This window comes from Stegostoma tigrinum, chromosome 28 (assembly GCF_030684315.1).
Source record: "Stegostoma tigrinum isolate sSteTig4 chromosome 28, sSteTig4.hap1, whole genome shotgun sequence".
Lineage (NCBI taxonomy): Eukaryota > Metazoa > Chordata > Chondrichthyes > Orectolobiformes > Stegostomatidae > Stegostoma > Stegostoma tigrinum.
Window position 1 is genome coordinate 34,759,225 of NC_081381.1, and position 13,303 is coordinate 34,772,527.

General features: G+C 47.5%; 1 protein-coding gene across 5 annotated transcripts in view; it reads right to left on the reverse strand.

Annotated features, from left to right (window-relative positions):
* The window catches only part of LOC125466816 (immunoglobulin superfamily member 21), a 394,787-nt gene that overhangs the window by 19,354 nt on the left and 362,130 nt on the right, over positions 1–13,303 (reverse strand). For all 5 annotated transcript variants that reach the window (XM_048561888.2, XM_059638048.1, XM_048561885.2 and 2 more), the window contains one exon: positions 76–161. In XM_048561888.2, the coding sequence (XP_048417845.1) occupies positions 76–161 (86 nt within the window). The remainder of the gene's footprint in view (positions 1–75; positions 162–13,303) is intronic.

Below are 13,303 nucleotides of genomic sequence, written 5' to 3' on the forward strand. Positions count from 1 at the left end.
GCACTGGTGGTCAAGAATGAGTCACTTTTCAGCATTTACTTCAGAATTTGTCAGCAAAGAGAGAATACATCTTACCTGGAATCCTAGTATGACGATTTTAACAGTGTCACCGACTCGAACACGCGCTGGGCTCACGTCAATCCGTGGACCTCTGGGTGCAGCTGTGGGCATAAAGACCAATGTTAATTTTTTAACCATAGCTGCGGTGTCTCTCATACGGGCAGGATGTCTCGCTCACCCAAGGTGGGAGGGACTGCTTCTGGGTGCATTGACCACTGAGCCAGATGTTCTGAGCTGTGTTCCCATTCAGCTGTAAACACCGGCCCCCAGGAGCCGATGCGTCATCTTGTGGTTGGACCTGTTTGTTAAAAATGTTCATGCACATTCAGCTTAAACAAACACCCAGCACACAACAGGTGAAAGCAAACAGTGACATGGAAGAGCAACAGGACTGAGAGTTTACCTCCTTAACCAATAGGATTAAAGAATTAGGAATGAAAGGCTGAGTGAAGAAAACAAGCTGGAATGAAATCAAGTGTTCGCTTTCTGAGCAAGAATAGTTGATTGACAATCATTAACAACAATTACATCTTTAAAAGGGTGCTTACCCTGTAAATTTTTGGATCTAACTTTCCATGGCATGTTAATAGACAATTAATGTACAAACGCAGCAAATCCAATACAACAACATGGAGGCTTCCTAAGAGCTAACAGTGCAGCACAAATCTTCCAGCAACCTGTGGCAATTTGCAATTCATGGATATCTGTTCATTCAATCACTGACCGATTTGCACATTAATAAGATGAATTGTTCAGATGTCTGTTACTTTTTAAGCAAATTCTAATAATTTTGAGGCGGATAAGTTAGACTCTGAATTGCAGTAAAATATCCCAGAGCTTGAAAACATTCACATGCTTAAAAAGGAAATATTGGTGACAGAGGAATGAATAGTTTGTGTCCAATTACTGTCAATCCCATTGGAAGGAACTTAGGAAGTATGCAAATTCCTCCCATCCTGCCTCCTTCGTATCAGAGTGCAAATTCAGTTTTGCACAGAAGTCCCATCTGATAGCACCCATTCTGAAGGCTTGACTGACAGCCTAGAATTACAGTTGTTTTCTATTGACTGGGCAAATAATTGCAAGATGTTTGCATTGCTGACTGAGCAGAATAGGACTATCCTGAATGTAATGATTTTAAGGTTTTATCTGCACAGGAATCATTAAGACCAGGGAGCAAACAATTGGAATACCAACCAATTAAAAGTGATGTGCTTGTTATTGTAGAGTAGAAATTTAAGCCATTCAGAAAATTACTGTTGCTGGTAGAAAGCACCACTTGTCTTCCATCACAGCTCAAATTTAACCCTACCACCTCTGGTATCTTGCCATCAACAGAAAGAAAGATTGAAGGAAAAGATAGAATGCATGAAGACCTGGTTCCTTTCCCTTGTTCCATTGCAAGATGCGATCTTAACAATGTCAGCTCCTAGATCCTGCATCAATGTAAACTCAGTAAAAATGCATTCTCTGCCAGGGCAGGGAAGGTGCTTTTAGTCATGAAAATATAACGGTGCAGTGTTAAAAGTGTCAAGAGTATTTTTTTGAAGAAGATGGAAATCTTGTGACCAAATGCGTTCATCTCAATGTAAAAACCAAAGTGTGATGAACAGAAATTAATCTTCTAAGGAACAAAAACAAAGTTGCTGGAAAAGCTCAGCAGGTCTGGCAGCATCTGCGAAGGAAAAGACAGAGTTAACATTTTGGGTCCGGTGACCCTTCCTCAGCACTCAGGAGGGGTCAGTTTTTCTCCGTTTTTCCAGCTACTTTGTTTTTGTTCCTAACTGTAGTCACAGTTCTTTCAGTTTTTATAAATCTTCTAAGACTGGAGGATGATGTTTGACCAAATGTAAATATAAGTAAGAAACTGGTTGTTAGAAAAGTATTAACATAAATAGAGAGCTCGGTGAAGTAAAGTTAGTTTGAAATGTAAAACCAACCAAAAGGAAGGTTTGCTCAATTTGCTGCAATTCAGTAATAAACGGTCTCAGGGGTCAATCCCACGTGTAGCCTCATGGATCCCACCTTTTCCTTTCCTGATGGAATCGAATGGGTATAACTTGAGGCTGATGTGACAACTATCAATGACCATGTGTAGCATTGGGATGTGAAATTAAATCCTTTGCTCCAATTTGCGTAGTGTAAATAACAGGCACCCAAGAGGACAGCAGACAGTTGAGGGAATGAGCGATTTGTTGTGCTGCCAAATCTGGTTTGCAAGTTTGCTCTAAGGCGGTGTTTGCATCTGGGCAGGAGGCCTCCTCAGTGAAGTCAGATGTCAATGGGGCTCTACATCAGCATGAGCAGAAGGTGACCTTTTGACAGGTGTCACAGATGGTTCTTCATAACAAGAAGCTATTTTAGAAGCCCGTCGGGAACTTTGTTGACAGTCCGAGCCAGAAACTCTATCCAGGACCTGCATTCTGGGCAGTTTTGTAAAGTTTAAAGGAGGTTTTGCCAAGACATTGAAGTGGCTCACGGCAGAGTGTGCCAAGAGCAGATGGCTCTCATCCCTTTAATCAAACAAAACTCTGCAAACATCAGAAGATCTGCCTTTTTTTGTGTGTTTTCATTTGGAATATGCAGTAGAATTATTGTAAAAACAGAATATTTGTGCTGGTAATTGTATTACTTAGGAACAGTGTGGGCCCATGAGACTGCTCTGCCATTTTGTTTGCTGTGACAGCTCTATTTGTTTTTTGTAGATTCCTTGCTCTCTCCAGGTCTTTAATGGTTTTATTTCCCAACTCCCAATCATTCTGATGTGACTATATGGCTTTCCAAACTAAACTTGCAGTGGATAATAGAGACTTTATCGTAGTGTCACTGTGGTCTTACAGACCAGCTTTATGACATCCTTGTAACTCAGGAATTAAATATCTATGATTGCAATGTGAATCTACTAATCACTCATTGGAAATCAGTTTGTATCGTCCAGGAAGTATCAGGAATTGGAACAGTGGCATAAAAATGCAGGTGGATGTTAAAGATCAAGTGCATCAAATTCTGAAATAAAAAAAATAGTTTCCTTTCCTTCTGATCAACATTTGCCTCTCAACAACTCATCGCTGTTTACAGAACAAAAATAAAGACTGCGCTTGCTGGAAATCAGAAACAAAAATGGAAATTGCTGGAAAAACTCAGCAGGTTTGGAGAGAAAGGAGAGTTAATGTTTCGGGCCCAGCGACCCTTCTTCGGAATAGAAGGGTCACTGGACCTGAAACTTTGACTCAGCTTTCTCTCCGCAGATGCTACCAGTTTCTCCAGTAATTTTTGTTTTTATTGCTATTTACAGAATGTTGGCATATAATGATTACAGGGCTGTTATTTACATTGTTTTCTTGGCTAAGTCTGAATCTCATTGCGTTTTCTGGAAAGCTTTTTCACTGAAAGGTCTAGTGAGATTTCTTGCCATATCTCATCAAACACTGCACTTTAGTTACCTTTAATTGTCCCTCAGTCATCTCTCATGTCCAATCCTGGACCCAACCTGCTCAGCACAACTAATCACTTGGCAGATATTTACTGAAAGACCAACAACATCCATGCCATCTTTTAAAGGTTACTGTGCACCTGGATGAGTGCTGGCATTCTGAAACTGCCCTGCTGGGTGATGAACACAGTGTGATGATGTCAGAGAAGGGGGAGGCGGCACCGTGATTCCCCAACAGGGACTTGAAGGTCTTCGTGGTCAGGGTGGTGTAAATGGAGTTCATCCCCCTCTCAGAGAATCAGCAGAGGAGACCACACTGCAGATACAGGCAACTGAGGATGAGGTCAGTGCAGTCTCAACAGTGTGGAGTAACAGCCAACGGTGCCTTAAGAAGGTCAATGACCTTCTCCACTCTGCCAGGGTTAAGTGCCACACTCTTCTCTCTGCCACCTCACTCTCACTCTATCTCTGCTACTCCACCCAGCTCCCATTAAGGCTCCTGCTCTGCCACTCTCACTGCTGCCTGCAAAACCCTCCCTTGCCCTCTATGACCCACCCTAAACCCTCCAGCATCTCTTACCCTGCATGGCCTCTGAGCTGTCTACCCACTACCTTAGAACACCTCGCCACCTTTCTACCACCTGCACCAGCACTATCAGCCGTGCCAGCTATTGTTGTCTGACTCACATCTCCCATTTCTGTTGTTATTGCAGAGGACAGCTCGTAACAGGGTACAGTGAGCCTGTACCTTTTAGGGGCTACCTGACATTTGCTTCCTCAATCCCTAGGGGGAGATTCCTGTAATTTGCAGAAGGCTGGACTGCTCCTGTGAGGATCCTGAGGCACTAACAGAGTAAGTACCACTCTTCATTCCACTGCAACTCTCACAATAACCCTGCTGTTAGTCTCATTCATTGAAAACCACTCTAATCACAGGGCGTACTCTATCTTTTTCTGGTCTTTTGCAGGAACAGCCAGCCTCACCATAAAGTCTGCAGATAAATAGCCTGCTCCCTCAGAGAATGCTGAATCCTCAGAAGGAGCATTGGCAAGGCTGCTTCCTGCTCCCCGGATCAGTTCAGATAGTGACCCCCTCAATGGGAACATCAGGGCGACAGAGTGTGAGGGTCCACAATCTGGTGAGCACCTCACCGTGACTGGTATGCAGCTGGCCGAGGAAGGGGCACTCCAGGCCGCTGACACTCGGAGGTCTACCAGGGACCGGGCACCTGCTCAGGTCCAGGCAGGAGAGGGCCCAGTGGTGCCAGTAACCAGGGACTTCACCCAAATGCACAGGGAGGGACAGGAGCAGCAGGCAGGGATGTGGGAGGGCCAATGATCCTCACTGCTCAGATGCTGCACCTGACTGATGGATACCTTCATATTTCCAGTCAGGCCTACTCCCCTAAGCCTTTGAGACCTGGCTGTGCGGTTGCTGAGCATGCTGTATTTCTGCTACGTAAGCTGCTGGCACATGGGACAGTTGTGATATTGACATAATAATTTAGAAGATATAAGCCCCCTTGACTGAGGACTGCAGAGCTGCAAGGCAAGTAGGCAGTTTGTGTGATTCTGCTCATTGACACTGCAAGGCAAAGCAAGGCAGGAGGTAGGGCTAGGCAAAGGAAAAGCAAGACAGGACAGGGCAAGGCAGGTGGGTGCTCATTGAGTGAGTGCTAAGAGGCATAGCAAGCAGCTCAGAGATGCATGGGTTTTCCCTGTGAGCAAAGTGACTTTGCAGCAACTTTTCACTGTTGGTTATTAATCTGCCCTGCAATGCAAGTCTATGCATTGAGCACAATGTCAGTGAATTACAGAGGTGCCAGGATGGTTATGAGAGGCTGCTAGATGCCAGATGCCATATGCCAATGTCAATGGAGGAAAGGTGCATGCAGCTGTGGATCATATCCTGGTCTGCCATTCAGTTATTGGCAACATGGAGGTCACTCGAAACAAGCAACGAGCTGCATCTGCCAAGTACTGGCTCTGGTTCCCTGCTGTCGAACTTGTTTGTTGAGTGCAGTGGAATGGGAGCTGAATATTAATGAGGCAGGTTGGGCTATCACCAAGGTGATTAACGATCAATAAGCATCATCAGTTGGCAGCTAAGAAAATAAAATGTGAGGCTGGATGAACACAGCAGGCCCAGCAGCATCTCAGGAGCACAAAAGCTGACGTTTTGGGCCTAGACCCTTCATCAGAGAGGGGGATGGGCGGAGGGTTCTGGAATAAATAGGGAGAGAGGGGGAGGCGGACCGAAGGTGGAGAGAAAAGAAGATAGGTGGAGAGGAGACTATAGGTGGGGAGGTAGGGAGGGGATAGGTCAGTCCAGGGAAGACGGACAGGTCAAGGAGGTGGGATGAGGTTAGTAGGTAGGAGATGGAGATGCGGCGTGGGGTGGGAGGAAGGGATGGGTGAGAGGAAGAACAGCTTAGGGAGGCAGAGAAAGGTTGGACTGGTTTTGGGATGCAGTGGGTGGAGGGGAAGAGCTGGGCTGGTTGTGTGGTGCAGTGGGGGGAGGGGACGAACTGGGCTGGTTTTGGGATGCGGTGGGGGAAGGGGAGATTTTGAAGCAGGTGAAGTCCTTCCACCCCAACCTTCAGTTCACCTGGGCCATCTCCAACACATCCCTCACCTTCCTGGACCTCTCAGTCTCCATCTCAGGCAACCAGCTTGTAACTGATGTCCATTTCAAGCCCACCAACTCCCACAGCTACCTAGAATGCACCCCCTCCCACCCACCCTCCTGCAAAAATTCCATCCCCTATTCCCAATTTCTCCGCCTCCCCCGCATCTGCTCCCACGATGAGGCATTCCACTCCCGCACATCCCAGATGTCCAAGATCTTCAAGGACCGCAATTTTCCCCCCACAGTGGTCGAGAACGCCCTTGACCACGTCTCCCGCATTTCCCGCAACACATCCCTCACACCCCGCCCCCGCCACAACCGCCCCAAGAGGATTCCCCCTCGTTCTCACACACCACCCCACCAACCTCCGGATACAACGCATCATCCTCCGACACTTCGGCCATCTACAGTCCGACCCCACCACCCAAGACATTTTTCCATCCCCACCATTGTCTGCTTTCCGGAGAGACCACTCTCTCCATGACTCCCTTGTTCGCTCCACACTGCCTACCCAACCCCACCACACCCAGCACCTGACCCTGCAACTGCAGGAAATGCTACACTTACCCCCACACCTCCTCTCTCACCCCTATCCCAGGCCCCAAGATGACTTTCCATATTAAGCAGATGTTCACCTGCACGTCTGCCAATGTGGTATACTGCATCCACTGTACCCGGTGTGGCTTCCTCTACATTGGGGAAACCAAGCGGAGGCTTGGGGACCGCTTTGCAGAACACCTCCGCTCGATTCGCAATAAACAACTGCACCTCCCAGTCGCAAACCATTTCCACTCCCCTTCCCATTCTTTAGATGACATGTCCATCATGGGCCTCCTGCAGTGCCACAATGATGTTACCCGAAGGTTGCAGGAACAGCAACTCATATTCCGCTTGGGAACCCTGCAGCCCAATGGTATCAATGTGGACTTCACAAGCTTCAAAATCTCCCCTTCCCCCACCGCATCCCTAAACCAGCCCAGTTCGTCCCCTCCCCCCACTGCACCACACAACCAGCCCAGCTCTTCCCCTCCACCCACTGCATCCCAAAACCAGTCCAACCTGTCTCTGCCTCCCTAACCTGTTCTTCCTCTCACCCATCCCTTCCTCCCACCCCAAGCCGCATCTCCATCTCCTACCTACTAACCTCATCCCACCTCCTTGACCTGTCCGTCTTCCCTGGACTGACCTATCCTCTCCCTACCTAACCACCTATACTCTCCACTCCACCTATCTTCTTTTCTCTCCATCTTCGGTCCGCCTCCCCGTCTCTCCCTATTTATTCCAGAACCCTCCGCCCATCCCCCTCTCTGACGAAGGGTCTAGGCCCGAAACGTCAGCTTTTGTGCTCCTGAGATGCTGCTGGGCCTGCTGTGTTCATCCAGCCTCATATTTTATTATCTTGGATTCTCCAGCATCTGCAGTTCCCATTATCACATCATCAATTGGCAGCTCACTGTTGCTAAGCATGAATCTCACCACAACTGCTGGTAAAGAGCATAAAGGATGAAGTGGAATACATCTAATATTGAGCTGGGCCTTGGCAGACATCCTGTTTAATTCCATCACTCACCTAGCCATAGGCGTCGTCACTCAGACCCCAATAGGATTTTGCCCAGTGTTTTCCCAGTGTCGGTTATTTTACATTGTAAAAGTCTTGGCATTTCATTGACACAGTAAGATGCTATAAAAGCATTAATTGTGTTCTTATTAGGATCACTGAGCAAGTCTGCGTCACCCTTTTGTACAGCAAGTCCAAGCACTATCAACTTTTCTCAGTAAGATTGTCAACTGGTGCAACATCGTGTTTCTATTCTCAACAAGAATTGGATTGAGATTCATCTTCCGGGTCTACCACATCTCTCCAGAGTCAATCAGCAAACAAAGAAAACTTCCATCGTCTCTCTGGGAACTTGTGCCTGAATCTCAATGTGCAGAAGCCACACTCCATGAGTAAACAATATACACCCTATTTGCCATTCAAAGGTATGGCTGGTGTGGAGCATTCCTCACATTGAACCCATGGAGGCTTGGAAACTTGCCTTGTGAAGATCTTACTGCTTGTCCGTGGTGGAAAATGCCATTGAAATTGATGGCAAAAGTGGACTGCAAGAATACCTGTTAGCTTTGCCGTTTTGGCTCAGTGCTATTGGGCTGTGCTCGCATCCCACCTCAATAAAAATTACCCTCTGAATGCACCTGTTCTCTGGCTAGCTACCTGGGAATGCAGACTGGGCTCTGGGAAACCTGGCGGGTAGCTCAGAGATCAAGGTGGTGGTAGATCAGGAAAGCCAGGCTGACAGGAACAATGGTGGCAGCCGCACTGTCTTTCCCATCCTCCCACTTTCCTCATCTCCGACCTCAGCACTAACCCAGCCGAACTATTTGCCTGTACTCCACTGAGGCAGTCTAAGCCCAAACAACAGTGTCTGGTCTCCAGTTGTCTTGAACTCCTCTCACCACCGGACCGAGACCTTGCACTGTTAAGCCCATGTGGTAGCAGGTGTGCAATGGTTTCCTCGCGCTGAAAGAATTCTCGTACAGGCACCTTTCACAACCTCAAGATGAAGTTCAGGACCTGGAACGTCAGGATTCTTGTGGACAGCCCCGCCAGTGACAGACTGGATGACTCACTGCCATTGTTGCCTGGGAACTCAGGTGCTACAGTGTTGACACCGCCACCTTGATACCAACTTGGGGGGAAGTGGGGAGGGGTGCAGGGGAAGGACAGCTCTGAAAGCAAGGTGGTTACATCTTTTTCTGGAAAGGCAAGGCCGGAGAAGAGCACCGCATCTGTGGAATCTGGTTTGCTAACAAAAGCAACCTGGAGGACCAACTCAAAAACTCCCCTGCAGAATAAATGAACATTCATGACATTCTGACCCTTGCCCCGAGCCGTATGTCACGGTATTCATTGTATATGCAGCAACACGTAGTGGAGCAGCTGAGGACAAGGGGAAATTCTACTCCAGCCTTGACCAATCTCTCTCACAGGTTCCTGCCGCGGACTAACTAATCTTCCTTGATGACTTCAACGTCAGAGTCAGCAAAAGCGCAGACCCCTAGAACGATGTAATCAGGAAACAGAGAGTAGGGAAGCAAAACTCCAATAGCACCCTTTTCCTGACCAATGCTGAGAACACAACCTCCTCACTGTTCCGCTAAAGAGGCTAAAACAAGACAACATGGCAGCACCCGCACTCCAAACACTGGCACCTCCTCCATGTCATTGTCAGAGCGAGGGATTGGAAAGACATTAAAACCACCCTCTGCCATGATGGGAGCTGGTGACTGCTGAATGGATCATTGCTTCATCTGAGCCAGGATCACCATAAATATTGCCCAACTGAAGCAGAGGCAATGGAAGCAGTTCTTCAAGAACTTCAACTTTGAGGCACTCAAAGACCTGGAAAGGATAGCCTCATACAACCAGCTCCTCTTCACAAACCTAGTGACCCTTGGCAACACCAAGATGCAGGATTCCAACAGGACTCCATGACATAAAGAACAGGTGGTGGGTGGTGAAGGGACTGGAGGCCCGCAAATGGCCAACAGCCATGATGTGCAGGGTTTCTTCTGTGCTGTCAAGACCTCTTACAGACCAAACACCCAAGGCCCTGACCCCACAAAGTCAAAGAAGCTATCAAACAATGCTGCAGGGAGCACTTCAGAACCCTTCTCAAACAGGGCTCTGTCGTCAATCTGAGCGTCCTTGAATGTATCCCACTGCATGCTACCCACTACAAGCTCAGCAACACCCCAGCCCGCCTGAAGTAGCCGTTTGCCAACTCAAGAACAACAATGCTGCTGGAGCAGAGAGTATCCCCGCTAAAGCATTGAAGTGCAGAGGCAAAGGGCTCCTTCTGCAGCGACACGCCCTTGTCTACCTTATCTGGAAGGAGGAGACCGTCCCAGGGGAGCTCCGAGATGCCACAGTCATGAGGTTTTTCAAAAACGGGTACAAATCCAGCTGCAGTAAGTACAGGAGAATCTCTCAGCTGTCACCAGTTGGAAAAATCATCGCCAAGGTCCTCCTTAACTGTCTCCTCCTTGTGGCTAAGGCACACTTCCCAGAGTTGCAGTGTGGCTGCCAGACACAGAGGGGCACAATGGACATGATCTTCACCGTGTGATAGGTGTGGTAGAAATGCAGAGAAAACAACCTATCCCTGTACATGACTGCCTTTGACCTTACAAAGGCCTTCGAAACTGTCAATCAGGAAGCATTACAGAGCATCCTTCTCTAATTTGGTTGCACCATGAAGTCTGTCACCATCCTTCACCTGCTCTACAATGACATGGAAGTTGTGGTAGTCAAAAAGTGGCTCTGCCACCGACCCATTCCCCGTTCGGTTCCTGGTGTTGTGCATGGGTTGCATCATTGCCCCAACACTGTTCTCGATCTACCTCGCTGCAATGCTTCACCTCACGGCCAACAAGCTCCCCGCTGAAGTGAAGCTAACTTAAGGAACCTCTTCCACCTTCAAGCTAAAATCAAAGTCACCCCAACCAGTCTCACCGAGCTGCCATACATGGACGATGTTTCCCTGTGTGCAATCTCAGAAGATGTACTCCAGACCATCGCCAGCACCTTTACAGAGGCAGAGGAGAACGTGGGTCTCACCTTGAACATCTGTGAGACAATGGTCCTCCACAAACCTGGCCTGGTATTTTGGATTGAACCCCCAGTCATTAAGGTCCTTGGGGAGGCCTTAGAGAACATTGACCACTTCCAATACCTCAGGAGACTCCTGTTGACCAAAGCAGTTATTGATGAAGAGATCCAACACTGCCTCCTGTGTAATAGCACAGCCTTTGGCTGTCTGAGGGAAAGGGTGTTTGAGGGACAACAACAGCAGATCTGACACTAAGGTCATGGTTTACAGAGCAGTGGTGGTTACTGCCCTCTCCTGTGTGGCTCTGAGATGTGGACTCTCTATAGCAGACACCTCAAGACACTGGAGCAGTATCACCAACGTTGCCTGTGCAAGATCCTGAAAATCCACTGGAAAAAAGGACTGCCAACGCCAGTGTCCTAGATCAGACCAACATCACCAACATCGAGGGACTGGCCATCCTTGATCGGCCACAATGGGCTGGGCACGTTTTCCACATGACCAACACGAGACTCCCCGAGAAGGTGCTCTACTCCCGGCTCTGAAACAGCAGGCAAGGCCTGGGTGGACATAGGAAGTGCTTCAGTGATACCCACTGGGGAAGTGTAGCATTCCCACCGACACCTGGGAATCACTGGCCCAAGACCGTCCAAAGTGGAGGAGGAGCATCCAGGAAGTTGTTGAGCACCTTGGGACTTACTGTTGGGAAATAGTGGGAGTCAGGTGAAAACACTGAAAGGAGTGTGCTGCCATACCAATGCCCCACCCGCCCCTTCTCCTAACCACCTTCTGCCCCAAGTGTGGCAGAGCCTGTGGAAGCTGCATTGGGCTGTACAGCCACTTACGGACTCACTCTGAGAGTGGAGGAGAGTCATCTTTGCCCGCGAGCGTCCTCCAATGATGATGATGATCTCTCAAACTGCCTGCCTATGCTGCTCATGTGTTACACCAAGAGCCTTGCCCCATCTTCCAAGACTTCCTGCCTACCCTGGCCATGTCCCCAGTATTGAGAAGCTCTGTTACAATCACAAAGCTGTTTCCTTATTCACTCCTCACTGATTCAGAGTTCCCACAGTGAGGTGAGCAGGGGTTCGAAACAATAATTTATTTATGCAAATGATTGTCAGTTGCTACAAACAGAGGTTACGTTAGTTCAGGATGAAACCTGGTCCCTATCATGTGCTTTAAATCAGCCAGACCCCAAAGAGCATTGCCACTTTCCTGATGTTTTCTTTGCAAAATGCCTTTTAAGCAGGTGCCTTCATGTAAGTTGAGAACCTCAGACAGACAGAGAGAGAGAGTTATGTATAATTCATGAGGGTCAGGAATGGCATTCTCAGGCAGCGCTACCAACGTAAAACTCTTTGCTGTATCACACAAACAAAGTGGATGGGTTGAAGAGTTAATGGAACTCTTTTACTCTACTACTTATTTGCATTTTGCCTGACTGGCTCATGCCAGAAGCGGGCGAATTAATGGGATCTTGTTATATTTCCCTTATCCGCCAAGACCAATGTATTATTTATAAGCTACAGAGATCACATTAACATGCAACACAGCTGACTGAAACATTTGAAACCATAAACATGACCTGGTTGCGAAGCGATTACAAAGCACCCCCACCCACCAAACTGCTTCAGCCCCTTTCTTGTCGACAAACTTTATTTAAAGAAGAAAACGTTTTAGTTTTCATTTCATCCTGTGCCGTGGCTAGGCCAACCCTGGATGTACCCTGCACACAGTTGGCATGGCAACTCTCACAAACAAGCATTTTACTTCATGCACAATAAAATGCGAGGTTAAAGGTGAAGGTATTCAGCTAAATTGTACATAATCCTGAAATGTTAAACAGAAATGTCTTTCTGCTTGCTAAACCTCCTTATTTTGTTGTTTTCAAACAGAGGGCGACAGAGGGTGTGAAATGTGATGTTTCCTTTACCACTGACACTGCTGCCATAATGCTGTGTACCATTTTATTAATTTGTGTAAACAGGGGTAGAGGATTGTTCTCGAAATATGAACTCTTTTTTCACCCCACCGAAGCTGCCAGGCCTGCTGAGTTACTGCAGCATTTTATGTGAAGTATCTCCCTATTTTGCAACAACAAGTAAGGCAGACCCGAGGAACATGCAACCATACTGGACAGTCAAGTACATGAAGGAAAGCTATTCCGTCCAACTAATGTGCTCCTTTTCGATTGACTTCAATATTCTACAGACTTTATGAAATCTCAATAACTTGCATTTATATAAAGTATATACCAGCTGCTTTACAGAGATGCATTCGGAACAAAAAGGTTGCCAGTTTAATGAAGAATGTCTTGTCATCCTATAATTTTGTTTCCCTTGAGCTGCATGTATCAGGAGCTTCAAAGATCTACTCTAACAACGGCCTACCATCAAGTATTGACTGACAATCTTCCACTCATTCTTTCTCCTTATTCTTGACTCTGATTGGACCCCTTCATCAATTTGTTGTGGTTAAGTTTTTCTCCAAAGACAGGGAAAAACCTTCTCCTTCCAAATCTGTAGGCCATCACCAGGGTGGGTGATTGCCAAGCGGGGGCTG